The sequence below is a fragment of the Sporobolomyces koalae genome, assembly GCF_050403365.1.
Source record: "Sporobolomyces koalae JCM15063 DNA, S_koalae_JCM15063T_v1_ctg9, whole genome shotgun sequence".
NCBI lineage: Eukaryota > Fungi > Basidiomycota > Microbotryomycetes > Sporidiobolales > Sporidiobolaceae > Sporobolomyces > Sporobolomyces koalae.
In genome coordinates, this window is record NW_027481762.1 from 248,300 (window position 1) to 274,685 (window position 26,386).

Genomic DNA, 26,386 nt, shown 5'->3' on the forward strand with positions numbered 1-26,386 from the left:
CGTTGCGAGTTTGAGAATGGGAACCGAGAAAAAAGAAAACTGCCAGACAAGTCGAAATACGAGAAGAGGTTTTGCGGCCTGCAAAGAAGAAACTGCAAGGAGAACGCCCAAAGAAAGCGAAGGTGAAAAAAGCGGAGAAAGAGGGAACAAGGAGGTTTAGGAGCTGAAGGTGACATAGACGCCATCAGCTCGAGGAAGGAACGAGAAAGAACCGCCTCCGTTTCGGAGGTTGCCCTCCTGCAGCATTGACTCGACGAGCTCGGTGACACTGAGCGAGGCAAGAAATCAGCAAAGTGTGCAGAATGAACAGTGAGACACTTGAAAGCTTACTCGACAGACACCGAGTCGGGCCAGAGCGTGACGAGCGCGCTCTGCAAGTCATTGATGAGGATCGGGATCTTGTTGTTGCCCTGTAGCTCGTCGACCTTCATGTAGGTTACGCGCGCGCGATCGCGAATGACGGAGCTGCGGTCTGGCGGCGCGATGACCGGAGGAGGAGTAGGCAGACCAGGAGCTCCCCAGATCCCGCCACCAGACGAGAATGGCGATCCCCAGTCGGCAGAGGCACTGACGGGAGCGGCACCGTTCGTCGAGATGGAGGCGCGAGGAGGCGGAACCACAATCTCGTCGTCCTCATGCAGGGCCGAAGAGCCAAAGATGCGCGAGGGAGGCGACGACGGAGTCGGGTTCGACGGCGAGCGACCGATGACACTTCCAATAGGCGGCACGTTGATCGGGCGAGGGCTGGTAAGGCTCGAACCAGGAGCGGACGAAGTCGGAGGAGGGGCGATCGGAGTCGGACCCTGGCCGTTCGTGGGCATGCCATTAGGTCGAGACGCCGAGAGGCCGCCAGGAGAGGGTCCAGAGGGTGCTGTCGGAGGCGGAGGACCGATCGGAATGTGTGAGCGCGCAGATGCCGGTGACAGGTGACCGAGCGATTGCTGCTGCTGCTGCTGATGGTTCGGCATGTAGCCGGCTGACTGCATGCCGATGTTTCCAAAGTGAGGTTGTTGCGGCATACCCATTGGTAGCGGCGGCGGCGGCGAGAACATGCGTCCGGTCGAGGGCATGCCGTTCGCGTGTTGGTTCTGGCCCGAGGGAGGACGCTGAACGAACGACGGCGGCATTCCGGGAGGCGGCGATGTGATGCCGGTCGAGCGCGACTGCTGTTGCTGCTGATGCGCGAGGTGTTGCTGCCCTTGTCCACCCGAAGAAGACATAGAAGGCTGTCGAGGGAGCACGCCCGAGGGATACGACTGAGGTTGCTGTCGCGACGGGGTGTTGTTACTCGAAGAGGGCAACGACGACGAGCCGTTCGAATTGTTCTTCTGGGGCGTGGGCTTCGGAAGACCAGGGATCGACTGCTGTTTCGACGAGGGGGCTGAAGCGCGAGTGTTGGCGGGCGACTTGGAAGCCTGCGCTTGCTTCGCTTTTGCAGCGGCAGCAGCCTTCTCCTTCTCCTTCTCTTCCTTCGCTTTGGCAGCAGCAGCAGCGGCGGCGGCAGCTTGGCGCTCTTTCTCCTCCTTCTCCTTGCGAGCCTTTTCCAGTCGCTCGCGCTCTTCGCGCTCTTTGCGCTCGGCGAGCTCCTTGGCTTTGCGTTCAGCGTCTTCCTTTGCCTTCTTCTCCCGTGCCTCCTTTTCTTCTGCGAGCCTCTTTTCCTTGGCGATCCTGGCTTTCTCTTCTTTCGCCTTGCGCTCCTCTTCGCGGGCGATCCTGGCTCGTTCTTCGCGCCGAGCTTTCTCCTCCTCCTTGGCTCGTCGCTCCGCTTCACGTTTCTGACGCTGCTCCTCGTTGCGAATGCGGTCGGCTTCGAGGCGAGCTTCTTCAGCTTGTTTTGCAGCGAGCTCAGCAGCTTCACGCTCGGCTTCTTTGCGCAGACGTTCTTCCTCCTTTTTGAGCTTCTCGGCCCTGTTTCGCAATCATAAAATCGACACGTCAGGAACCGTACAGAGCCGACAAGCAGTAGAGACCAAGGTCAGAAGAATCCGCCATACTTTTTCTTGTCTTTCTTCTTCTGGTTCTCCTTGGCCTTCTTCAACTCTCGCTCCTCTGCCAGACGTTTCTCGGCTTCAATCTCGCGCAAGAGTTGATTCTGCTTCTCGGCAGCGACCTATACGAGCGAGCAACGAATGGTCAGAAGCGTGTTTGACGGGAAAAATGTGCTTCCGAGGAGTAAGTGGCTCACTTGTTCGCGATAGGCGGTCAAAACTCGTTGCTCGAACATGCGAGCGGCAAAGATTTGGAACATCCGTCGACCTTCCTCCATTCGTTCGGATTCGGTCAAGAGCTCTTCGTCGTCTTCGTCGGATACCTCGTCTTCCTCTTCGCTGTGGCTGGAGCAGTTTCCATAGAAGAGACGAGTCAAGTGACTTTTTCCTGGCGACTTTCTGAACCAAGGAAACACTTACTCGTAATCTCCGTCGTCCTCGGCGTCCTCACTCCGGTCGTCGTCATCTTCACTCGCTTCGTCTTCGAACGCTTCGGCGGCTTCCCGCTCACGTTGAATACGCTTGTCCGCGAGTTGCTCCATCATCTCGAGGAATTTCTGACCGTTGTTCTGCAAGAGCTCGTCGGCAACGGTGAGGATTCCTTCTGCGAGAATTGAGAAAATCCCCAAGTGGATCTCGTCAGCGGCTAGCTCCTTTTTTTGCGAGATGCGAATACGGTCCAAGATGTCTTTTTACCTTTGACCGTAAGCGATTTGCCAAAACCGAAGAAATCGCCGTCCCCGTCACCACGCTTCTTGCGACTCAGCGCCGTGTTTGACGCGGGTTCATCCGCAGCACCAACAGACTCCTCATCGTTGTACTGCGTCCATCGAAGAGAGGTCAGCGTGGGTTTCGCGAGCGCATTCTCATTCCTGAAAGCCGAAAATCTCACCTCTTCGTCATCCTCGTCCTCTTCCTCGTCTTCCTCGTCTTCCTCTTCCTCGTCGTCGTAACCTTCGTCACCTTCTTCACCCTCGTCATCATCGTCGTACTCTTCCTCGTCCTCTTCGTACTCACCCTCATCTTCCTCGTCTTCCTCGTGCTGGTTGTGCAGTTGAGGTTGAGCGTGTTGGTGCTGGTGGTGCTGGTGAGCGTGAGCGTGATGGTGATGAGGTTGCACGATCGCAGGAGCCTTGTTCTTGTCTTTCGTGCCCCCGTTCTGAGGGTGATGAGGACAAGAAGGTGAATGGGTGTGTCCAGGTTCACCGTGTCCCGGATTCGTCTGCGTTGTCGGTGCGGAAGGGTTCGGAGGTACGGCGGCCGATGCAGGTGGAGGAACCCCATTCGTTCCTGGGGACCGATTCGAGAGCGGTTTCCGCGCGGCAGGTCGAACGTTCTTGTGATCTCGCGTAGGTTTGACCACTCGACCCCGTTGATTTGTCTTGCCCGAATTGACCGATTGGTCGGGAGATGGCGCTGGAGGTATCGCCGAGGCATCGACTGAACCTGGGAACGGACCTGGACCTGGAGGTGGAGGGATCGTGCCTGGAGGCAGAGAGGCGTATCGTTGTTGATGCAGGGCATACGATTCGAGCTCATCGTAGTAAGCATCGTACAGCGAAGACAATTCCGACTCGATCGCCGATCTGCGTTTTTGGAGCAAAGCATGAGTTAGAAAGTTCGAGCTGTCGCCCATTCAAGGAGCCAAGAATCACCTCTTTCTCCCACAGACACCACATCCGCAGGCACCCTGAGCGGGAGCACCCGGACCAGCAGATCCACTCATAGCCATCTTCATCTTCTTGAGAACCGCTTCCTTCTCGACCTTGACTAGCGCCCGCCTGTCAGTCTCGCGCAACCCGAGCCAAAAGTCACGGATCTTGTCGCGCTCGGAGGAAGGTCCAGCTTTCGCGTTCGCATTGGTACCGTTCGCTTGCGGAACGGATTGCTGCTGCTGTTGTTGCTGCTGAACGTGAGCCGGAGCGGCAGTTGTACGCAGAACCGGCGCGTGAGGATTCGAGTTCGGAGCAGAGATGGCAGCGGTAGGGTAAGCGCCAGGTGGAGCTGGGGTACGGGCCGGAGGCAGCGTCTGCTGATTGTCGGTTCTCTGCGCTTGTTGTTGAGCCACACGCTGTTCTTGTTGTTGCTGCTGCTGGGCGACGGCGGCAGCAGCGGCGGCAGAGGCAGTGGCAGCGGCGGCAGCAGCTCTCTCGCGTTCCTTCTTCTTCTTCTTCTTGTTCTTCTTCTTCGCTGACGCAGACTGTCCACCTCCCTGCGTGTCTCCGTTACCGAGCCTGCCATCCTCATCTTCAGTTTCGTCGTAGGGTTCCTCGTCGTGCTGAGCAGGAGGTGGTGGAGGTGCCGGGAACGAGCCTGTGCCCATGGTCATGGTGAACTCGCCTCCGAGTCCTCCTTGACCGGCAGCAGCAGCAGCAGCGGCAAACTGTCCACCGATCGATCCGATCGCTTCCTCCATCTGTTCGCGTGTGGGCATGCCGACGGGGAACGAGCCGAGGGAGATAGTCGCGCCGTTCGTCTGAGGGCCACGCGCGTTCTGGCTCGCATTGTTCTGGTTTGATGCAGGAGGAGGTGGGGGGATCGGTCCGAGCCCGAACTGACCCCAGTTTGACTGAACCATCTGTGCGAGTTGCGCTGCAGCCGACGAGAGCTGGTCGTGGGTGAGCGGCGGAAGCGGCGAGGTGCCGTTCACAGCTCCGTTCGCTTGCCCGTTCGAAGCCGGAATAGGCTGGCCATTCGGACCGGTAGTCCAGCCCGCGGCGAGCGGGAGGGCAGACCGGATGAATTGCCGGAGATGCTGGGGGAGCGAAGTCCAGTACGCCTCGTCGGCGACGGTGCCCCCATTCGCGACGGGGGGTTGCTGAGACTGCGGGTGAGGCTGAGCTGGTTGGGAGGCGGCATTCGATGCTGGCGGCGGGGGCGGGAACGAGGCGGCGAACGAAGGGTGCGACGAGAGGGCGGAGGCGGCAGCGGCCTCGATCTGGCGGTACAGGTCGGACGCGGTCGAGAGCAGGTCCGAGGGAGTCGCCGACGGGTGCTGGTTCATCTGGAACGGGTACTGCTCGTGCGCGTGAGCGGCGGGAGTCGATCGATCATCGGTGTGCGTGCTGCCGTCGTCGTACTCGAATTCGTCTCCCGAGTGCGTCCCGTTGGCGAGGTGCGAGTCTAGTTGCTTCTTCTTGTTGCTCTTCTTCTTCTTCTTGCCCGCCTTGGCCGACTGAGTCGAGGGCGGGTTCGCAACCGGGGGAGCAGGAGGAGCAGCCATGGTCGTTCGCTCGCGCGCGCGCGCTCTCTGCTGGGCTACGGGGAACGGCGAGGCGATTGGGCGCGGGGAGAGAGCACACAGGCAGGGGCCGAGACTCGTCGTCGATGGCACGAGATCGGAGGTCGGGGTTAGGCGGAGTGCGACGGGTACATCGACTTGGGGCAACTTGTTTCTCTGGGTCGGCACTTTTGGCGCCCGTATCGAGGCAGACTTTTCACGCTCGGCTCGCCTTCCTGGGCCTGTATGGAGTCTCTCGAGGTACGCTAGTTTGCCGGATACATTCTCTCAGCGACCCGACTCGATGCCGCTCGCTATCAAGCCAAGTCCTCGACACCCGACCGGTCATTCGCTAGCTAGCTCTTCGACTCTCTCTCAATCTGGGGCGCTCAAAAGATTGTTTATCCCCCTGCAGACTGCTGCTACAGGGCTGTAGCTTCGCACATGAGGTTTTCGAAGCGCACGTCCGCACTCGTACTCGCTCCATACTTCCGTTCACGTGCTCGCTCAGCAAGAACCGTACTCATATTTCCAGACTGTACCCATCTATGTCACCCAGGCTCTTTCCCTATCTTTAGAAATTCTAGACAATTGCGACAGTCTCGTTGTAAGGATGCTGGGGATCGTAGGGGAACTTGCGCGTGTTGACGTCTCCGCTGCACAACGATCGCTTCGTGCATCAGAACGGCCGATACAGAAGCTTAGAGAGTGGAGGACTTTCTCGAGCTCACATGTAAGAGTAGTAGTCGGGTCGAAGGGCGGTCAAGTTGACCGTACCTTGCACAGCATCGGCACCGAAGGTGTGCACAGCAGAGACAGCCTGTAGATTCACAGCCAAATCAGAAAACGATATCGGACCGCAAAAAACATGTTGGACTGGTTGTGCGCTGAACACGAAACAGACTGTGAGAGGTCAACGTACGTGTTCCGCCGATCCGTTGTAGTTGAGACGGATCATTTGCTTCGTCTGGCGCGAAGGATCCCGCAAGAGGTAGTTGTGCGGCGAGATCATGAACGAGCCTTGAGCCGTCGTTTGAACCGTGTTGCCGAGATCGCCCTGAAATGGCCCAGTGAGTGAGGACAGCTGTGAGCTTTGAACTATTGTTACGGTCCAACAAAGAAACGAGAAGGGTCGTACAGTGTGAGGCACGTGGATCATTCCGCTGTTGACTGTCACAGCGAAGGCGAGGAGGGACAAGGGTCAATACGAGGCAGCGGAACCATACAGCAGAGATGGTTCCTTACCCCATAGTACCAGATCTTCTTGTTCCAAGTTCTCGCCATCGAAGTACTTGCCAAAATCGACGATGGGGTCGTATGGAGAGTAGGCATTGTTGCCGTGCGAAGTACTGTACTCGGAATCGTGATGCTTGGTCACATAGATCTGGTGAGTCGCGAAATTCATCGAAGGCCCGAGGTTCGACGACTCGTTGAACGGAACGCGAATCCCTCCTCCGCCTGCACGCCAAAGAAGCTTGTCAGCCGGTGACGTCTCCCTAGAAGTACAGCGGAAGAGGAAGCGCGACGTACGAGAGGGCATGATGCGCCACGCACGGTCCTCGCCATACTTGTTCTTCTCGTCCTTGTTGTAGATCAGATACATCGACTGACCGTTTGCGGGCCAGTTGAGTTTCGACTCGTCCTCACTCTGTAGCTCGGATCGAACGAGCTTCATCGTCTTGCGGGGGATCTCAGCCCACGGATACTTGATCGTCTCGGGCACAACAGAGTGCATGCCGAACGTGTTGTTGGTACCCAAGACATCAATGTCGACCTTCCAATTGAGGACATGCACGTGCATCGAGCCCGACAGTCCGTCGTGGATGTGGTAGCCATATTCACCGCTGCGGAAGCGGACGAGAGTTCCCATGAGCGAAAGGATGCAAGCTTGCAAAATGTGACGACATCGCTTACTTGGCTGCATAGTACGCCGACTGAATATATCCCGAGGCGCTGACATGACTCTCGATGGTGCCGTCCAAGACTGGAGAGAAAGGATTCAAGTCAGCGGGGTTTCTGGAAAACCCATCTCTTGTGAGATAGGAAGACCGTACAGAATGTGTAGGTAAAGCTGTAATCTAAGGCTCGCCAAATCGACTCTCAGTAATCAAGATTCCATCAGATGAAAGATGAACGGATGCGAACCGTAATTGCCAACCGTTGATGCCGACTTCATCTTGAAGGCGATATTCTTTGTTGCAGAGACATACTGGCCGTTGGAATGCCTTTGCATCGGATATCCCTCGTCGCCTGGAGAGCTCCGAATGATCAGTCGAGAATATAGACGCTTGTATAGCTCGGGACGACGCACTCTCGAAGAAGCACAGTGACTTGCGGTGGGTCGTCGAGACCTCGTTCGCGTGAAAGGTCGTATTGACGTACTTGGCATGCGCGGGACAGTCGTACCCCTCGACTAGTTCGAACGCATAGGGCCCAAAGCCATAAAAGGTATCGAGGTAGGAAGTTCCGCTCTGTACGGGATCGTTTCCGGCGTCTGCGCAATGGTCATCGTCATTAGTATGACGAGCTCGAACCAAGCGAGGAGAGCATGCTTACAGTGCGCCAGAGCCTCGGTCAGGCCGAGCTCGTAGAGGACGCGCTCGCCTTTGTACTTGACGTCCCACAGCCTCATGCCGGTATCGCGCGAGAATCCCCAGTAGAATGAGAACTATCGATCAGGCTTGAAAGCCGATCAGCTTGTCTCCGTGATGGGGGCAAGGAAGAAATCACAACTCACGTCCATCCACTCGACGTATTGCGCGTCCTCGTCCACGGCGAATCGTTGTCCTCCGGGAGCGATAGGCATAGGAGGGGGTCGAGAATCGTAAGGAAGCTCCACACCATCTCGGTCGGTGCCGATCCAGGTCTCGTTCGCGCCAATATTGCGGGTCGTCACTTCGACTTTGCCATTCTCGAAGGCATGTCGGAAATCGGCAGTGGTTGGATAAAAGATCCCGTTATGCAGCCATCCTTCGTGCGTCCAATCCGAAGAATTTCTGCCAGTGATGTCGAGTTTGAGGTAGAGACCTGAGAGTATGCGTCAGTTGAGAGCGGATCAAGCAGGACCCATGAGGCTTACCTTGCGGCAGAAGAGTCTCGCCGTCAAAGATGTTCTCGGGAATTGCCCAGTAGCCCATCCACGAGATTGTGCGGTTGTTCTCATACCAGAGAGGATCTAGAGCACCGTCATAGATAGACAAAATCAGCTCTCAATAGCTCAATAGGTTGCGTATTCAGGGCTCACCAATACCCCAGATATCTGTTCAGTGGAAGAAAGACTTCAGTCGAGACCCTGTATCAAAGACGAACTCGACGACTGACCGAACTTGTCGCTCTTGGCTCCGAGGAGCTTCTCGACAATGTCGTCAACCTCACCCGTGATGGTCGCGACGAACTCGCTGACCTTGTCGGGATCAGCATCATGATTCCGGATTCGCGAGGTTCCTTTGGTAGTGCGGAAACCGTAGGGAGAGTATGTCGAGTTCTCGCTGATCGGGAGAGGACCAACGAGATAATCCTCAAGGTACGGTTGCTCGTAGGCGTTGTGCATGATGGTCGCGACAGCATAGCGAGGGGGGATATCCTTGTCCTTGTCGACGTAATTGAGAGATTCCTGGAATTCGCAGAGTCGTCATCAGCGCTTTCTGAGCATGAGTGAGCGAGAACACATGGACCCCGACGAACAGTTTTGTTGGGAGCGGCGAGATCAATGACCGTGATTTGATTGTCCCAGCTGCCGGCTTCCTTTGCGGCTGTCAGATTCAATTTCTTTTGATCGTGGAGGAAAGCCACGACAGAAGCTGCTTCGCTACCGGAAGCGAAAGGGAAAAGCAAGAACAGCGTTAGTATTCTGGTAACATCGCGAGAGCGAGAAAAAGTCCGCCCACTCTGTCGACAGCGAAGCCCAGATGTTAGTCTTGGGTGCTTTCGTTGTCGGCGTATCGTAGGACGATGCGGAAGAGTCGAGTTGAGCCGCAAGGTTTTTGAAAGTCGGCGTAACAACGTCAGGAACTTGGGGTCGTGAGCGCAAAGTCGGATATTTGAACGACGGCAGTCTACGAGAGAATGCGTCAGTATTGCGCACACAGCGTTTGCAAGAGAGGACTGAATTTGGGTGACTCACTTTGGCGAAGGGGCTGCAAAGGCTCCGCTCGCTAGGACCGCTAGCCAGATTGTGGTGGACTTCATCTCACGGAGTCAACACAGAGGTTCACTCCCAATGAGCACGAGATCTAGAGGAAAAGAAGCGCGAGCGTTGAGTAGCGAATCCACCTTGCAGAAGTCTGATCAGAGCGTCGGGCCAGCGACCGGGTGAACCGAGCAAAGTAAAACTTGTCGGCTAGATAAGCGACACGAGTCGACTCGGGTCCGTGCCAGCGCGCGCTTCCGCTGCTTGCGCTACATCCATGTGGTACAGCCGCTCGGCGCGGGGTGCCTGAAAAGCGTCCGCGCGAGCGATAGTAACGAGTCTCCGGCTTTCAGCTCGAGCCGCTTCTCCCCGAATTCGCTACTCCGCCATCGGCCTCCCTCGTTCGCCGATTCAGTAGCGCTTCGACCTTGTCAAAGTAAGGGCGCGCTGAACAGCAACGATCTTAGCGATCGCGCCGCATCCGAGCAGCGAAGCTGATTACCAGCACTCTATGTCGCAGGGAGTGCAGCCGCGTCCCCGGCGGAATTGAGGCAGCTGGACTGTAGATAGGGTCGCTGATAAGGAGGCTTGGCGGCGCTTATGTAGCGCACACTCCTCCACACGAACTGCTATCGATTTGCAATCGTTATCGCTACGATTACACAACAGTCAGCCAACAACCGGTCGAGAAAACATTCTCTGGGCATTGCTTACTCGCCCGAAATCTGTGAAGTTCTGAGCATCTCGCCCGTCACGTTTGCGCGCAATCTGATTTGTCGAAGATTACTTCCGAGGGATCGGCTTCATGTGTGCGCCACGCGCGCACATACCAGTGAAATTCTGCGACTGCACAATGCATTGCGCTATGGGGGCGAAGCGCTGGCCAGAGCTATATGCTTCCGACTGCGAGTCGATGATGTCGTCAACGAGAGATGCAGCGCGTGCAACTTTTCGGACTCATTATCTGCTCGCACGATGCGCCCGACTATGCTGGTACGGCAGACAATTGCGCCAAATACACGAGAAGGATACCAGAAAGCGCTCGCATCGGCAGAGGCGCTCGTGAGGCGGGGCGACCCCGAAGCGATCTACGCCTCGTACTTCTATCCGGCACACCTCAAGCCAGCCTACCTGGCGCTCAAAGCCTTCAATGTCGAGCTCGCTGGGCTGCAGGACCAGGTCTCGAACCAGCTGGTCGGCAGGATGAGGTTTCAGTGGTGGAAAGATGCGGTCAAAGGTGTCTACGACGTGAGTGTCGCGATCATGCTTGACGAGAGCTGGCGCTAGCACGATCGACTGACTCACGTGGTCGCTCAGAACAAACCATTACCGCATCCCTTGACAACCTTGTTGGCAAGCCTGCCACAACGACCATTTCTCTCTCAATACCACTTCACGAGGCTCATCACCGCACGAGAAGCGCATTTCCTGAATCCAACCTTCAATACCCTGCAAGACCTTGCCAATTACAGCTCAGGAACGCAAGCGAGTCTGCTGTACCTCCTACTGCAAGCGACCGCTGCCGCCGATTCTACCGCCGCTTCCCAGATGACTCTGCGGCATGCGACCCCTTTCGAACATACGGGTTTGGAACACTCTTCCGATCCGTTGGAGAGCACAGGACGAGCGCAGGAGCTCAAGGTGGCGGATGACCTGACACTTGATCACGCCGCGAGCCATCTCGCAGTAGCGATGACCATCTCGACCCTGTTGCGTTCCATACCTCATCACGCTTCTAAACGAGTCAACGTGATTCCGCTCGAAGTTGGCAAGTCTCCAGGACGGACCATTGCGCTGTGGTTTCGAGAATACTGACTCGGTACAATCGTAATAGCTACTCGACACCAACTGTCCGAAGAGGCACTATTCCGAAAAGGCCCTTCAGCTCCTGGACTACAAGACTGCGTCGCGACCCTCGCTGGCATCGCTCAAGCAGAACTGAGAACCGCTCGAGAATGTTTCGACGGCACCACTGGAATGCCCAAACGTGCAACTCCCGTGTTCCTCTCGGCTGTAAGTATCAGGAAACCTGTCAAAACGGCCGGCGTCCCTGTTCTACGATTGACAGTGTTCTTTGTTTGTGTCTCTTTCCGCTCACGTAGACTCCTACTCGCTCGTTCCTCGATCGACTCGCGTCTCCGCAACTCGACTACAACGTATTTGACGGATCTCTGCAGAAACGGTATTGGAAGCTCCCGTTCCAAGTATGGGGAGATGCAAGGAACAACCGCTTCTAAACCTGCTCATTCCCAGTTTCCCCAAAAACCCATCCGAGAATTCCTCTGCGGCGAGAGAGGCAGCGCAACCGGACTCTTTTTTCCTCCTGGCAAGTGATACTGATTGAGTGTATGATGACAACGAAAGCTATCCACAGTCATGCGTCCATACTACAAAAGAAAATCCTGCTTTCTACTGATGTTTCGTTTCCGACACTCCTTGCGACGAAAAAAAGGCCATGATCCAGATCCGAAGAAAGTTGCGAGAGGTACAGTAGTCTAGAACGCGAGTCCAGGGTAACCAATGACCCCTCCGACCCGGCGACGAAGTTTGAGATCCTCGCACGGCGATCGAGGCGCGAACGAGGGTTCGTACGCTTGGTAGTGGTACTGGGACGACGACGAATAGTAAGGGTCGGCTCGGGGCATAGGCGGGGCTTGGAGCGCGTATGAACCGTTCAGCGACGAAGCCGAGTAAGGCCCGGAGGATGAGAACGGACAGAATCGCGGTTCGGGCAATGACATCTTGCGGTGAGGTGAAGACTCGCCGGTTGCAAATCCGTTCTGTCGAGAGACGCGATGAGGAGAGCTCGACGGGGGAGGCGACGGCGCAAAGGAAGGAGCCGAGTGCGAGGGAGCCATCGGAGACGACGCGAGGAATGCAGCCTTTTGAGACTGCGCCGCGAATGACTGTCCGATATCGTTGCTGGCGAACGGGAAGCATCGCATGCACACCTTGCGACGACGCCAATTCTGACCAGGAAAAGAAGGTCAGTTAGGAAAAAAGAAGCTCGAGCAATTTCATGCAATTTGTCTCAGGGTTTGCAAAGGTAAAACAACGACTTACAACGAAAGTGCAGGCGCCACAACGCCAATCTCCCATTTGCGGGATCATGCGGCCTTGGTTGCCCGTGTTGACGATCGGAGGGGGAAGGCCGTTCGAAGCGGCAGTCGGAGCACACGGAGCCATTTGTTCGAGGGTGGGTACTCGGCCATTGTGCAGGGATGAGATCTGGGCGAGGTCGCTCGCGGAAAGGCAGCCAGAGGACAAGGCTTCTGATCCCGGAGCGACATACGTCGGTCGCGAAGCGAAAGGTCCGCCAACCGAGTGCGAGTGCGAAGGCGTGATGACTGCGGCAGGAAGAAGGCTCGCCTGTTGTGGGCGTATGGCGACCGGACGTGCGATGCGCTGCTGTACCGGAGGAGCAGGGGCCGGTTCAAATTTGATAAATGAAGCCCGCTGAACGACAGTCGGAGAAGAGCCGAAAGGGTCGAAGCGGGGCAGAGTGGGCTCTTGGCATCCAAACTGGTCCTGCTGGCTGTAGGAGGATCCCGAGGAGGACGAAGACGTCGACAACGCCGAGATGCTGAAATCGCTCATGGCCTGTTCCATCATTGCGGCTTTGCGCTCTTGTTCGGCAATCCAAAGTCCGAGCCCAACATCTCGCTTCTTGACGCTGCGACTAGGCGAGTTGTAGAGCCCAGAGTCGATCGATGATGATGAAGAAGCTGAAGGAGACGGGAATGGAGAGACTCCGGACGACGAACGCGAAGACGAGTACGACGAGGACAGTGGCGGAGTTTGGTCGTCCTCGGACTCGTCGAATTGAAAGAGGGTCGGGTACGCGTTGTCGCTACCTCGTCGACGCTGTGGTGGAGTCGACGTCGCAGCAAAGTATTCGGCGTGAGGGAAGTAGTCCTCGAGAGGAGTTTGCGTGCGAGGGGCAGAAGCGTTCGACAACGTCGGAGAGGGGAGACTCTGCCGGTACGCCGTCCAAGACGGCAGAGTCTGCTGGCTCTCAACCTTGACCGACGAATCTGTCCGATACGAGGTCGAGGAGGAGTCGCAGAACGGAGGAAGAGGGAAAGAAGCGAGCGAGGTCAAGTCGAGGCTCGACGCAGCGGTCGAAGGTCGCGAGATTTGCTGTTGCGCCATTATATCGCACGAGGTGAACAGCGTTGGGAAGAGTAGAGAGGAGAGAAGAGAGGGTCACGCCATGGCCTGCAGTCGGATCATGAGCTATAGTAGAGTTCGACACATTGCAGGATGCTCAGGAGCAGGATCTACACCCACGGTGGGTTCCACATACATTCTGGTGATCTGCCTTCCAGAACAGAGCTATTTCAGCTTGCAGGAATAACCCAAGAATTCCCGGGACGAGTCGGAAGAGGTGGCGGCAGGACATGCCAGGAAGTCTGCCTCAGCATTGAATCCGTATTGGCTGTCTAAGCCTGTCGTCTCCTGCCAGGAAGCGCGACGCCCTTCTCTCGACTGACCTACCACAGCTTCGCGCCGTCTATGAAGCCTATGCAGGCATGAAGATCGAGTCTGCAAAGGCAGGAACATTTCAATATTGATGTGATGCATATGGTGTGAAGAGACGTGGGTCACATTGCGGACAGGTGGCGCGGTGGCGGTCGCTCGCTCAAGGCGGAGATTTCGTCGCGGATGAGGTCAAGCTTTCTGTTCGAAGGCTTTTGCATGATTATAGTTTCTTGTTGGAAGGTATGTGGTCGAGTAAGTCTAGATTCAAATTAGAACGCAAGGAGATAAAATTGCCAGCTGAATTTCGGAGATCGAGACCTATGTAGGCCTGAATTCTCTGCTTTTAGACCTGTCGAATTCCTCCTTCGTACCCACCTTCGCTGTCACTCCGCTCTGTCCCCCTCTCTCGCGCCCTCTCTTCCACGTTTCGGCGGTATTTTTCGCGTAGCTGCTCTTCGAGAACCTGCTGCCGTTCAAGGTGATCGTCTTGCGAAGTCCCAGTGGTTGAGATCCGTCTCAACTTGCCCAAAGCCTTCTCTGACGGTTGAGGGGGAACGAATGAGGAATTGATAGGCGATTCGGTCTGGAACGGATCTTGGGTTGCACCCGCGGCATCCACTGCTGGAGGATGGGTCGATACCGAGAGGTTCGAATACGGGTTCGACGAAGAGAACGAATTCGGATTCGTGGACGTGACGGGATGATCGGCAGGTTGGCTCGAGAATGACAATCCCTCGAGGGCTTCGAGTCCATAATAAGGCGAGGCCGTTGTCGCTGCTGCTGCTGCTGCTGGTTCTCCGGACCCTTGCGTCGTGTTGCGGGCTGTTCGATCTGCTCCGAGATGTTCGTCCGGCTGTCCCAACCCGAGCAAGTCATTGTGACCGCTTTTCGCCGCTTGTTGCCGCTCGTACCTTTTCAGCGCTTCTTGTTCCCTCAGCATGGCCTCGTGTTCCTGTTGCTCCCTTTCCTCGACCGTCGCCCACCTCTGAGTGCTCCCTCCTTCCCCGTAATTGCCACCTCCTGCCGTGAGGTCGTCTCCCCCTTTTACGAATGTTTTTGACAGAGCAGTCGCAGTCTCGAGATCTCGAGCATGCTGCGCATCTTGTCTCGCTCGAGAACTGCGCGACGACAGCATCGAAAGCGCGTCGTGAATCTACGTGACGAGCGTTGAATATCAGCTTCGGTAATCCTCCAAGACCGCGAAGCGAGTAGCTCTGCTTACCTCTGAGTGAGCGACCAAGATCTTTTCGAGGATGAGTTCTTCTTCAGTCTTGCGATCTGTACCGGATGGTGCTCGTCCGGCATTACCAACGACGTCCGCAAATGGGTTGTTGCTGCTCAACCTACTCCGCCTCATCTCCCTCTGTTCCGCGGTCGAGTCCGCCTCTCCAGCCTCGTGAGGTAAAGCCGAGGTACCGTCCCGGTCGCGACCATCCTCAGGTTGAGCACTCTCTCGGGACTTCTCGGCTTGTACCGTCGCCCATACGAGGTTCTCCCCGAGCACTTCCTGTTCCTGCACGCACTGAGTTTGAAACTCCTGTACCATTTCGTTCTCTTCGAGGGTTGAGTCGTCGTGACCGTTGAACTCGATCGCTTCGCGCAACAGTCTCGCGAGACCTCTCCCTTTGTCCGCTCGCTCGCCCAGTTCGCGCATCTGGACCTTGTCGATCTCTTTCGGAATCGATTCGCGGCCAGGATGCGCACGATTCCCGCGAGACGGGCGACCGGAACGGGTTGACGACGAGGGCAAGAGCCCAGTGGGCGTGAAGAGAGGATCTTCGGGATCGAGCGGCGCACCGTTGTGCTGGTATGCGCGAGAGGAAGGATCGAGAGTCGAGGGGAACGACGTGAGCGAGGTCGAAGGTGTCGAAACGAGCTTGTTGAACGTTTGAGTGACAATCTTGAGATCCGAGTCGTCTCGGTACTCGTACGCGAGCGGGGACAAGACGCGGAAGACCATGTCTTTGACAGGAGGTTCCGTCTTCTTCGAACTGACCAGGTCGGTCAGTTCGCCGAGGAACTTTTTCGAAGCGACTTGCTCGCGAAATCGATGGTCCGTGTTGCGCATCAGGATACCAGTCAATCTGACGGCTCGCTCCTGCGCGATCGGGGCACCATGCTTGAATTCAGTCCGAAGGGCCTTCGCGGCGTCTTTCGAAGCGTGGCTGCTTGAGCTGAGGTAGTCGCTCAGGGACAGCAGGTACGGAAAGTCGAACGTGGGCATGGCGATGCTCCAGCCTTTCAGAGAGTAGGGGAAGATCAGCCACGGATCGTCGGTCGTAGAGAAACGGGGAGGCGGTCACTCACCAATCGCGTTACCGACATTTTCAATCCGAGGAGGAGGAGGTAAAGAGTAGCCTGGATTCGCTCCCTGAGACGACTGCGGTACCGGAGGGGCGAGGGCTGCTCGCGGAGGCGGTGACGAGCGACCGAGTGGGGGCGCTTGTTCCGACGGAGGGGTCGCGGTCGGGGACGAGTGCTTGCGGTTGAACAGACGTTTCATTGCTGGCAGGTTGACTTCGTGCAAAGAGGAGGGAGGAGAGGCTGAGCACACCGCCCAGCATAAACGCCGAGCGCTGGTTCTTCTCTTTCGAAATTCGTCGCAGGACTGTAACGCTTTTCTTACACAACCAGGATCCTGGTAAGACGTACAGGTCGCCTGGGAGAGAGCAGATCGAAATCCTGTGAAATTTCTCCTGTCGAGTACTAGTTGTTTGTTTTGATCGCGTTCACTTCGGCCCATCTCTCTCGCGTGGGTCACGACCGTCCAGCGAACACCCAGTACTCTTACAATGCCGAAACAGTACTCTGGTCTGTCATTCCGCCGCCTCGAGCTATGAGCCATGTCTCGAGGAGACTGACATCACTCGACGATGCTGTCCATCTGATCAGGCTCGCTGCAGTCTCTGCGCCGACCCGAGCTGCTTCAGCTCGTGTCCGATCTGGGGATCGACGTCGGTCACAACCGGTACCTGAGCAAATACGATCTCGTCGAGCTGTGCCGCTCGCAACTCAAGCGTGACAAGGACCAGCGCAACGACCCGCACTTCAGCGGCATCTGGCGACACATGCCCGAGTCGCAGATGGATGAGCACGAGCTCGAACGCATCGTCGACGAGCACGGCGCGGTCGAGGACCCCGTAATTCAGGCAGGGTCCGCTCATGTCGGCTCACAGTCGCCGCGCGCGCGTTCGTCCGAAGCGCCATCGTCGAGTCGTTCCGCTTCAGAATCCGCGCAAAATGGAGACGATCAGGAACCCTCGATGATGCCGAGCATGCGCGATGCAATGCTCCACCCGCACATCTTTGACACGCTCCGACAGGCGTCCCCGCGCAAGGCGGTCAGTGCCGCGGTCGAGACCGCTACCGAGGCCTTCGACCATTTCGATCCGCAGGACGTCGGTCCGCTCGCGCTCGTGCCCGCATCGCGGTCGCTGACGAGGAAAGCCTCGAGGTCGCTCTCGCTCGCGTCGAAGCGCTCGTCGCACCACCTGCGGGTCGTCGCTCGCGGATCGGTCGCGGCCGTTGCCGAAGCACAGTACCGCCTCAGTTCGAGCTGGTTCATCATCGTCGCAATCCTCGTCGCCGAGTACTCTTGGATCGTGTACGAAGCTCTTCCCTGGGCCGAATACGTACGTTGTCCTAGTGCCTAGTCCGCTCGTTGACCGGATTGTCTTGCTCACCTCCGGTGCCCCTGGCAGTCGATCGCTCCTTATCCTTCCCTGATCCTGCCGCATGTCCCTCCCATGTCGCTCCATTTCCCGGCAGTCCACCTCCTATTGCACCCGTTCTTCACGTTCGGGCTCATCCGCTACTCGTTCCAAACCCTCGTCATCCCGTTCGTGCTCGCGACAATTTTCGCGTTCCCGTCTTCGTCTGCGAGCGATTCTCGTCGTCACTCCCGTCGTCGTCTCGCGGCGCCTTCCCCGCTCGTGTTTGCGCTCTCGCGACTCGCGCTCGCACTGCTCAAAGGATTTATACTCCAACGTCCGATCGACCCGACTGCGACCCTCTCATCGCTCGCGTCCTCGTCGAGGCTCGCGTTCGAAACGACGCTGCGTCAGTTGGTACAGGAGGCGGCACAAACGTCGTACGAGACGAGTCCTGGATTGACGAGTTGGTTTGCGCAACGAGGATGGACTACCGGCGGGTGGAAGGAGGTGGTAGGAGGGATCGCTGGAAGTGGACATGGCGAGAGGAGGTGGAACGTGGAAGAGATCATCGAGAGTGGTACCGGGGGCGTGTGGGGAGTTGTCGCGTTGGGCATGGGAGTCGCGAGCGTCGTCAGTGCCGTCAACGTGCGACAACACTGAAATTTGGCCGGGTACGAACTGAAAGAGGGGGAAAACTGCTGCTATCGACCTGGGAGATATCTCTCTCTCTAGACGGCAATTGCATCCCTAGGAAGAAGTTGATGTACATTCGAGGAAACGTACGACGATATCGATACCCATGATCTTTTAAATTTATTTTTCTTCTATATTCTCATTGAATCGATCCAAAAAGTGCATGTATTTTGATACCCTTTCAAGCGCTTGCTGGTGATGTATGCCTGGACGGAATCTTGGATGTCCCGGTCCCCATAAGGTGAGAATGCTCACGCATGTATGGATTTGCGGAGTACTATAGTCTTCCTTCTCCGTTAACAACGTTTCCCGGCCTTGATCGAATTTCAGTACGATGCAAGTAGACGAGCAGAGCTCTTCCATTTCCAGACAGGACACGCCCGAACGAGACGAAGCCCGACTAGAAAAGCCAACGTCGGATCACTCAACAACCCGACCCGCCTCGGTCACCTCTGAAATCGTTCCCCTCGTGACAGTTCGATTCGGTTGCAAAGGTGAGAGCCATGGTCCCTATCAACCGACTTGCAGCGCTCGCTGAGAGAACCGAGATGGTCGGATGTGCGAGTCCAGTTTCCGCTGTGCATCGTTTGTGGTCGAGACACCTGACCGAGACAGAGAACCTTGAGCGCTATGGACCTGCGACGGCAGTACATGGCCACGAATATACATTCCATGTCACGTTCAAAGGTGCCGTTTGCTCGAAAACGTAACGACAGCATTTCTCTCTCTCTATCCATGTGTCACGACCCTGATGAAAAGCTTCGACTCGATACCTTCAAAAACAGAGGACAGATCGCAGTGCCAGACTTGTTGGAAGAAGTGTTGACTCTGTCGGTCTCGGAACATTTGGACCACAAGAACCTCGATATCGACGTGAGCTACTTCTTGTCACGACCTTCAACCATCGAGAACTTGTGTTTGTTCGCGTGGAGGAATATCAACATTGTCATGATTCCCCACCCGATCGAAATCGTTAGCGTCGAACTCGAAACCAAGCCATGTCCTCGCAACGAATTCAGTCGACAGCTTGATACGGTTTGCGTGTCATATCAAGGTACCGTGGTCATTCCTTCTCTAGGCGACAGGAAATCCGAGTCTACGTCTGACACATTCTTCGAGATGGAACTCGATCCTGTTCTGTTTGTCGTGGCCCTCTAGGCGAAAAATCCGTGATTGCTTGATGAACCTACAAGGGTCTTGAACCGAGTCCGCACGACTCCCCACAAACTCTCCCAAACTTTTTCGTCCACCCCATACCTCCACTCGCCTTGAACTCGAACGACCTTTTGCTCGACCTCGGCGGCCAGGATCAGCGAGATTGTAAACTCTGCCGCCAAGACCAATTCTCCTCCTTCATTGCGTCCGCCCTTCCCGGTGACCGATGATACCGCATCGACAATCGTTTCTTCGGTCTCTCCCACGACATCTTGATGCGTTCGTACACGTTTCGCGACCTGCACAAGAGGTCCTCCAGGAACGGCATCGTCGTCGAAAGGAACTTGCGATCTAGATCGCGATCGTTTCCGTTCGCGCTTGTCGATGCCAGCCTCGGTACCACCAGCCGAACTGATCGATTTGGATCTGTCGAACATCGCCCTCCTTGGATCCTCCTCCTTCGACAGTATCGGTGATTGATGTTGTTGTCGCTGTTGCTGTTGCGATCGACGAAACGATCTCGTCCAACTTGGAACTCCGATCGTCTCCAATTGAACCCGCTTCATCGAAATCGATTCCTCCCTCTCTCTCGAAGAGGCTTCGCCAGTTCGATCCGGGATGGACGATATCGTGAACCGGACGTTCTCGCCAAACGTCTCCACGCCAAACACTCGTTCGATCAGATCATTGAATCGATCATTCGTTGTCGAGTTTGTCAATGTGTCGGTAAATGGGATTTCGAAAGAATGTATCCCGATCGATTTCGATTCAAATTTTGACAATGTAGGGTCGAAATCGGTCGAGGTTGCAAGGATCTGGGTTTTTTTTGGGATCGGAGTCGTCGAAAACAATGTCAAGATAATCCTTCTTGTGAAAAAACAAGTTGATGAGAGAGCGCATACTGAGTGAGGAATCCTGGTAGGGAGTAGAGACCAAGTCAAGATCCATCTTCGAGTTTGTCCCAATCGAGTCATGAGTTGAACTTGGTAATTCGTGATCTAAGTACGAAAAGAAAAGCACCCTGAGTTTTATTTTATCTTTATCAAGAGCGAAGAAAAGAGAATCATGAACTGGAGGTTGTGTCGTTGCGAAAGGGCACGTACTTTGCTTGCGCGAAGCTTCGAGACGAGAGGTTCGATCGAAGAATGTTTACCGATCAAACTTGTGAACCATCTGGAAACAGGAAAAAAAGAATCCTCAGAAGGTTTTGAATGAGATGCGGGTTAAACCCTCCTTTGATCTCAGGACTTGAACACCAGGAAAACGGACCGGACGGTGTTGGATATACGACTAGTTCCGACCGTGCCAAGTTCGAGCGATTCTTGAATGATTCGACCTACGAATTCAACCTCGCCTCCTTTCGTGATCAGTTCGTTCTTCGATGCAGTACAGACCTAATTCTCCAAGATTTATAAGCAGGTCGGAGGAGCAGAAATCAGAGAACCCAGAATTGACGAGAAAAAAATCGCGAATTCGTTACTCACGGCGAAAGGTTGAGACAGTTTTTGGGAGGCAGCTTGATCTATTTCAGACTGGTGGGTATAGAACGGTGGATTACACATGACGAAATCGATCCTGTTGAAAAAGTTTGTCAGGATCGCTTTCTTCGGGACGATCGGAATTCTCTTTTCATACGGTTCATGTTGATTGAGGATGGACCGAGGGATCAATCGAGGTTGATCGAGATTTGTTTCAGCTTCGACAACGACGATGACCTGACCCGTTTTGTTCGCCGAGTCGAGATCGAGGTGATTGCGCGCTACGTTCGACCTCGCATGATCAAGACTTTCCGGATCAATCTCACTCGCGAACATTTTGGATCGGAACCTAGACTGTCCAGAGCCGGTGGTTGACAGGTCGAGACGTGCAAGAGTCTTGGCAATCAGGCAAGGATAGATGCAAGATGCGCCCGTACCGCTGAGTGATACGGAAGCAAAGGGGGTATTATCAGCTTTGCAGGCACGTTGACATCGAAAACTATAGGAGACTGACATGTCGAGTCCAACGAGAGGTTGGTCCGAAGGATGCGATCGAGTAAGGAGGGACAGCTTGAGCACCCACAAGCAGTACTCGAGACTGATCGAAAGGTCTTTCATCAGCTTTTTGGCTCTGCTTGTTCCTTGAAAGCGTGAGGGAGTTTTCCCTTACCGACTCGGGATCTGTAGGGAGGACAGGAGTGCGGTTGAGCGAGTTGAATTCCGAGAGCGAGAACGTGCGAGCTTACCGTAGGGCACAACCTGTTATGCGGCAGCTCGAGCTTGAGTTGAAAATCGCGCTCCAAGCACGCGTTCGTGAGAGCTCTGTTTGACTCGGAAGATCGAGGTCAGGAATCAAATGAGAGCAGGGGATCGAGGCAAGGAGAACGAGGAAAAGGCACCTGACGGCCGAGTCGTCCTTCCAGTCGATAGTGGATCCTCCAGCTGAAGGGATCAGGCTGCGAGATATTCGAGCACGTCAAGAACACATGTCGTGACGAGGGAAAGCTGCAACTGACAAGGGTGCGAGTGCAGGCACGTCCACAGCAAGTTGACCAAAGTCGGGTCGATCCCGGTATGGATTGATCAGCTGATGCAACAGCTGATCATGATCGATCATGCGCGACCCGAGTGCCAAGGCGTGACGCGGGACAGGGCGGGAGAGCGAGGCGAAACGCAGCAGGCAACAATTCGAACGACGGCGACAGGGGCCTGCGATCTAATTTGGCTTCGCATCTCGCTGCCGCCCCAACGGCAAGCGCCCACGCTGAAGCCGTTGACGCACAACACTTGGAGATCTCGACTGGGACCAGCATGTCGGCGAATCAACGAGGCAAAGTCGTGTGGAGCGGCAACCAGTGCCTCGTCGGCGGATCCGCAGAGCTTCGCCTGTATGACTACGATGTGAGTGCTGCAGACGTTTCCAGTACGAGACCTGTGAGAGCGTTCGCTCACGGCGGGCGGCGGGTCGGGTGATCGGCAGGACCCCACATCGACCTTCCACTCGCTCTCGGTCGTGACAGAGCTGCCGGGGCTGCGCACCTTCGCATGGTATCCCCACACCGACTCGCCCCTCGTTGCAGCGGGCTTGACCACCGGAAGGGTCTTGCTCGTCCGCTTGCCCCATCCATCGTCGTCCAGCCCTCCTTCGACGAGCAACGTCGTCCAGATTAACGGTCAGTCGTTGTTCTCGAGATATCACTGATACTTCAAGACCTTGGAAGGCTGACCAGCTGGTCTTCAGTGCGCCATGCGCGCCCGATCACCGCGACCGCGTTCTCTCCCTCGCATTCGGGCTTGCTCGCGGTCGGGCTCGAGAAAGGCAGAGGCGAGTCCCTCCTCGTGTACGACATCAACGCAACTGCTCGAGCACTCGATGGCACCGCCCCCCGTTCGACGCCGCGAGGGTTCTCCCTCCATCGTGAAACCTCGCAACGCGGCCGTGCCCACTCTCCCGCGCATTCATCGACAACGACCACCACGACGACTGCAACTGGCTCATCCTCGACGAGCGCATCTCTCGATCCTCACCCGCTCATGTCGCTCGGATCGTCCGAATTGATCAACTGTGCTGCGTTCCTCTCGTCATCGTATGGACCCTCGGCTTCATCCACGAGCCCGTTGCTCGTGGCGTCAATGGCGAACAAGTGGATTCGCGTGTACGACATTAGATCGCCCCCTTCGACCGTCACGAGTTGGGGTTCCCGCAGCGTGTACGGACTCGGCGCGAACCCGACCAACGCGCAACAGTTCATCTCGCATGGAGACGACGGCGTGGTCAAACTGTGGGACTTGCGCAAGCCAATGGAAGCATTGCTGTCTTTCTCCGAGGCCGATGCGGGTGCGGTCCCGACCGTCACGAGGCGTTCGAGCGCACCGGTCAAACCGCTCGCCGAGATCAACTGGGACCCGACGAGGCGAGGCATCGTCGCTACGCTCGAGAAGGACTCGTCGTACGTTCGCCTGTGGAACCTCGTCGATGGACCCGGCCCGAAACTCGTCGATAGCCAGTTTGTGACATCAAACGGCGAACTGGAGGCAAGTTTGTCGGAACTGACGATGGAAGGTAGGAGACCCGTTTGGGAAGAGCGGGAAGAAGCTGCAATTCACGCGAGACAGGATATCTTGAGAATGCCGATCGTGATCGAAGACCGCAGATGTAAGTGTTCAGGGGTCAGAGGACTCCAGGATCGAGGAGGATCCACTAACAGTAATATGCTTTTCTTCGAGCAGCCCAAGCATTCAACCAGGCACTCTCGTCGTTCGCGTTCGCTCCTGCATCTTCAAACTTGTCACCTCCAATTCGAATCGTTGGGTTGTCGCGAGAGACGACCGGACCTGGTTCGACTGGACACCGCCTCGAGATGATCTCGCTGCCGCATCCGCCGCACTTTGACTTTCTCGAACGAGGAATCATTGCGAGCTCTTCAAACTCGTTCTCACACCTACAATCGTTCCAAGTCATGACCGAGGAACCTGTTCATGCACATACCCACGGTCTCTTGCCACCTCCGCAGTCTCCTAGGAGTGCGCCCCTCGCGCTCGATGGTACCAACACGACCATTCGCGGACGGGGCCACACTCTCGCTTCAAACTCGGATGCAGTCGACCGCAATGCAACTCCGAGACCAACTGCTCAGCTTCAACGTCATCCGAGCACGGAAGCTCATGTGACCGATTTCGCAAACGAGGAAGAGGGCACGGCCGATTTCGACGCACTCGCGGAAGACATGTCGGTACTGCTCCGACAGCGAGTCGTCAATGGCTACGGGTCAGACGCTCACAAGAATGTCAATCTGTGTGAAGCATCTCTTGCCGAGTTTTGGAGGTGGATCGGTCGTACGCTCCTCATCTCTTCCTCATTTCGGTCATGCTCAAGCAAAGTCGCTCACTACGGTTTATGACCCCGTTACAGGGGCGCAAGCACTTTCCGGCAACTCGTGTTTGAACGACTACGACTTCAGGTATCGAGGTGTCCTCCGGATCTTGCATGGCTTCCCGCTCAGTAGCGGAGCTTCGGGTTACTCGACTCCTCGAGGATACCCAAACCCTTCGAGCACCAACCCGGAGAGAAGTAGTCGACCCGGATCATCCCGCTCACACCGCAGACCGGATGACTCTCACTTGAAAACCTCGGCATTCGATGCCGCGTGCGCTCAATTGGTCGTCAGGAGGAAACTCGAACACGTGTTTGCCATCTCTTCCTCGTCCTTCAAGGACCAAAGGAAACTCGCGTTGCAAGTTTGTGGAATGGAATGGGAGTTGCCAGTCGACGTCGTCTGTTCCGAGTTGAGTCACCCCACCCATTCTTTCTTTTCTCTCGCCTTCACTTTGCAAGGAATGACACTGACGATTTGGGGAATTATTGTTTCGGAATTCTCGTTGTCAGCTTTGAGAAATCGGGAGACTACGAAGCTGCGGCCAAACACGCATTCTTTTCAGGTCAACTCGAGAAGAGCATGAATTACCTGCGGCTGTGCAAGGGTGAGCATTTCTTCTTTCAATTTGTCCCCAATAGTCGCAGGGCTGTTCATACAGGCTGAAATTGTTCATGTGTGTCTCGCTCCGGGGGGTTGGGACGAAAGATCGAGAACTTCGCATGCTGGCCCCGATCCTCGCAGCCTACCTCGCTCAACGTAACTCGAGTCTTGGAGGAGGAGGTTCAGAATCGACTTATGCCGAACTGTGTCAGTCTCTCTCGTTGTCGACCGACATTGACGTACCGTGGGTGAGAGCGCTGTTTGCGTTCCTCGCGAGTGGAGAATGGAGGGAAGTCGGAAACGAGATGGGATTGCCATTGAGAGATCGAGTCGCGGTCGCTCTACGGTAAATTCACTTCCTCTCTCTTTCGAGTTGGTCTTTGCACGACAAGACATTAACGAAGAGTGTGACGTTCTCTCCGCGACAGCTTTTTGTCAGATTCCGAGGTTGGTTTCCCTTCTCTACGTCAAGTTTCCTGAACCTGCGAAACTGACGGCCAGGCTCGGGATGACCGCAGCTCGTCTCATTCCTGAAAGAACTCGAAAACGAGTCGCTATCGTTCGGCGACCTCGAAGCGGTCCTACTGTTCGGACTTCGCAACGATGGTCTCACCCTCCTGTCGAATTACATCGATCGCACTTCAGACGTCCAAACTGCCGCACTCGCATATTCGTTCGTCTCGCCAGGACTGATCCGCAACGACCTGCGAGTCGTGCGCTGGATCGAAACGTACCGAGCTCAACTCGATCAACTGAGGTTGTGGACGGACCGGGCGAAATTTGATACGGCACGAGGAGTACGAGCACGAGCTGCGATGGAACAGAGTCGATTGGCGGGCAAACCTTCCGAAGCGAATGAAGTTGCAACCATGTTGAGAAAGATCGCCCCGGCTCAAATCGTCGTACGGTGTGGGTACTGCGCGACGAATATTGGTCCTCAAAGCGCTGGTGGTCGTAACGAATACGTTCACAATCGAGGACACGGATCTGGAGTCGCTGGCAAGGTGAGAACAAGGAGAAGAACAAAAGAAGCGCTCTGTTCCAAAGGAGAGTCCATGCTAATGACCTCATCTCTTCCTCGGACCAGAGCACGTTATGTCCTTCCTGCAGCAAACAACTGCCCGCGTGCAGTATCTGTCTTACAAGACCTTCGATTCATTCGTTCGAAGTCAACGGCTGTGAGTATTTTTTCTAGAAAAATCCAGATCCCCTTTTGGATCACGTTCACTGATAGTCTCTTGGGTACAAGCTTCCATGTTGGCATGGTGTCAGAGGTGTCGACATGGAGGACATGCGACACATTTGCTTGATTGGTTCGAACGCTCTCAAGTGTGTGCAGTTGCAGGGTGTGACTGTCGGTGTCGGTCTGAAGGAGGTGGACGATGAAGAAAAAGGATATTTTACCATCGACACACATGCGCATTTATTGCATAGGAAGTACATACTGTTGCAAAAAACTGTAGGTACAGATCTTTCGGAGAGTAGGTCGTATGGCATCGCTTTTGCAACGATTGTTCATCGCTGGATCAATGTCGTTAGATGCTGTCGTCGAGATTACAGCTGTCCTTCTCGGAGGGGACTTGGGGCGAGGAATGCAGATCAGAGGAAATG

At 55.7% G+C, this 26,386-nt stretch overlaps 8 protein-coding genes across 8 annotated transcripts; 3 read left to right on the forward strand and 5 right to left on the reverse strand.

Annotated features, from left to right (window-relative positions):
* Nucleotides 1-156: 156 nt before the first annotated feature.
* JCM15063_002469 (uncharacterized protein) lies at nt 157-5,211 on the reverse strand (the record flags this gene model as incomplete). The annotated part of the gene is made up of 8 exons (XM_076677569.1): nt 157-268; nt 331-1,908; nt 1,995-2,110; nt 2,186-2,327; nt 2,409-2,592; nt 2,685-2,808; nt 2,881-3,574; nt 3,644-5,211. 8 exons carry the CDS (start codon nt 5,209-5,211, stop codon nt 157-159), a joined length of 4,518 nt encoding a protein of 1,505 aa, XP_076535267.1.
* Nucleotides 5,212-5,791: 580 nt separating this feature from the next.
* Nucleotides 5,792-9,396, reverse strand: JCM15063_002470 (uncharacterized protein; the record flags this gene model as incomplete). Its single annotated transcript, XM_076677570.1, has 18 exons — nt 5,792-5,864; nt 5,940-6,028; nt 6,131-6,265; nt 6,347-6,378; nt 6,454-6,666; nt 6,739-7,052; nt 7,123-7,192; nt 7,263-7,286; nt 7,354-7,458; nt 7,520-7,702; nt 7,765-7,876; nt 7,946-8,235; nt 8,288-8,383; nt 8,453-8,467; nt 8,530-8,821; nt 8,893-9,016; nt 9,096-9,263; nt 9,332-9,396. 18 exons carry the CDS (start codon nt 9,394-9,396, stop codon nt 5,792-5,794), a joined length of 2,400 nt encoding a protein of 799 aa, XP_076535268.1.
* Nucleotides 9,397-10,312: 916 nt separating this feature from the next.
* JCM15063_002471 (uncharacterized protein) lies at nt 10,313-11,574 on the forward strand (the record flags this gene model as incomplete). The annotated part of the gene is made up of 4 exons (XM_076677571.1): nt 10,313-10,585; nt 10,655-11,105; nt 11,172-11,350; nt 11,440-11,574. The coding sequence occupies 4 exons, from the start codon at nt 10,313-10,315 to the stop codon at nt 11,572-11,574; spliced, it is 1,038 nt and encodes a 345-aa protein (XP_076535269.1).
* A 258-nt stretch (nt 11,575-11,832) lies between these two features.
* Nucleotides 11,833-13,489, reverse strand: JCM15063_002472 (zinc finger Ran-binding domain-containing protein; the record flags this gene model as incomplete). Its single annotated transcript, XM_076677572.1, has 2 exons — nt 11,833-12,306; nt 12,401-13,489. The coding sequence occupies 2 exons, from the start codon at nt 13,487-13,489 to the stop codon at nt 11,833-11,835; spliced, it is 1,563 nt and encodes a 520-aa protein (XP_076535270.1).
* A 673-nt stretch (nt 13,490-14,162) lies between these two features.
* Nucleotides 14,163-16,322, reverse strand: JCM15063_002473 (uncharacterized protein; the record flags this gene model as incomplete). Its single annotated transcript, XM_076677573.1, has 3 exons — nt 14,163-14,972; nt 15,042-16,057; nt 16,127-16,322. The coding sequence occupies 3 exons, from the start codon at nt 16,320-16,322 to the stop codon at nt 14,163-14,165; spliced, it is 2,022 nt and encodes a 673-aa protein (XP_076535271.1).
* A 289-nt stretch (nt 16,323-16,611) lies between these two features.
* Nucleotides 16,612-18,132, forward strand: JCM15063_002474 (uncharacterized protein; the record flags this gene model as incomplete). Its single annotated transcript, XM_076677574.1, has 3 exons — nt 16,612-16,630; nt 16,712-17,451; nt 17,521-18,132. 3 exons carry the CDS (start codon nt 16,612-16,614, stop codon nt 18,130-18,132), a joined length of 1,371 nt encoding a protein of 456 aa, XP_076535272.1.
* A 1,187-nt stretch (nt 18,133-19,319) lies between these two features.
* Nucleotides 19,320-21,915, reverse strand: JCM15063_002475 (uncharacterized protein; the record flags this gene model as incomplete). The annotated part of the gene is made up of 11 exons (XM_076677575.1): nt 19,320-20,135; nt 20,223-20,318; nt 20,424-20,493; nt 20,590-20,714; nt 20,805-20,895; nt 20,956-21,237; nt 21,313-21,396; nt 21,469-21,479; nt 21,545-21,620; nt 21,698-21,754; nt 21,815-21,915. 11 exons carry the CDS (start codon nt 21,913-21,915, stop codon nt 19,320-19,322), a joined length of 1,809 nt encoding a protein of 602 aa, XP_076535273.1.
* A 194-nt stretch (nt 21,916-22,109) lies between these two features.
* On the forward strand, nt 22,110-26,161 carry SEA4 (Sea4p; the record flags this gene model as incomplete). The annotated part of the gene is made up of 11 exons (XM_076677576.1): nt 22,110-22,199; nt 22,279-22,471; nt 22,540-23,454; nt 23,529-24,134; nt 24,211-24,583; nt 24,685-24,779; nt 24,881-25,121; nt 25,204-25,222; nt 25,294-25,779; nt 25,863-25,953; nt 26,025-26,161. The coding sequence occupies 11 exons, from the start codon at nt 22,110-22,112 to the stop codon at nt 26,159-26,161; spliced, it is 3,246 nt and encodes a 1,081-aa protein (XP_076535274.1).
* Between the last annotated feature and the right edge of the window lie 225 nt (nt 26,162-26,386).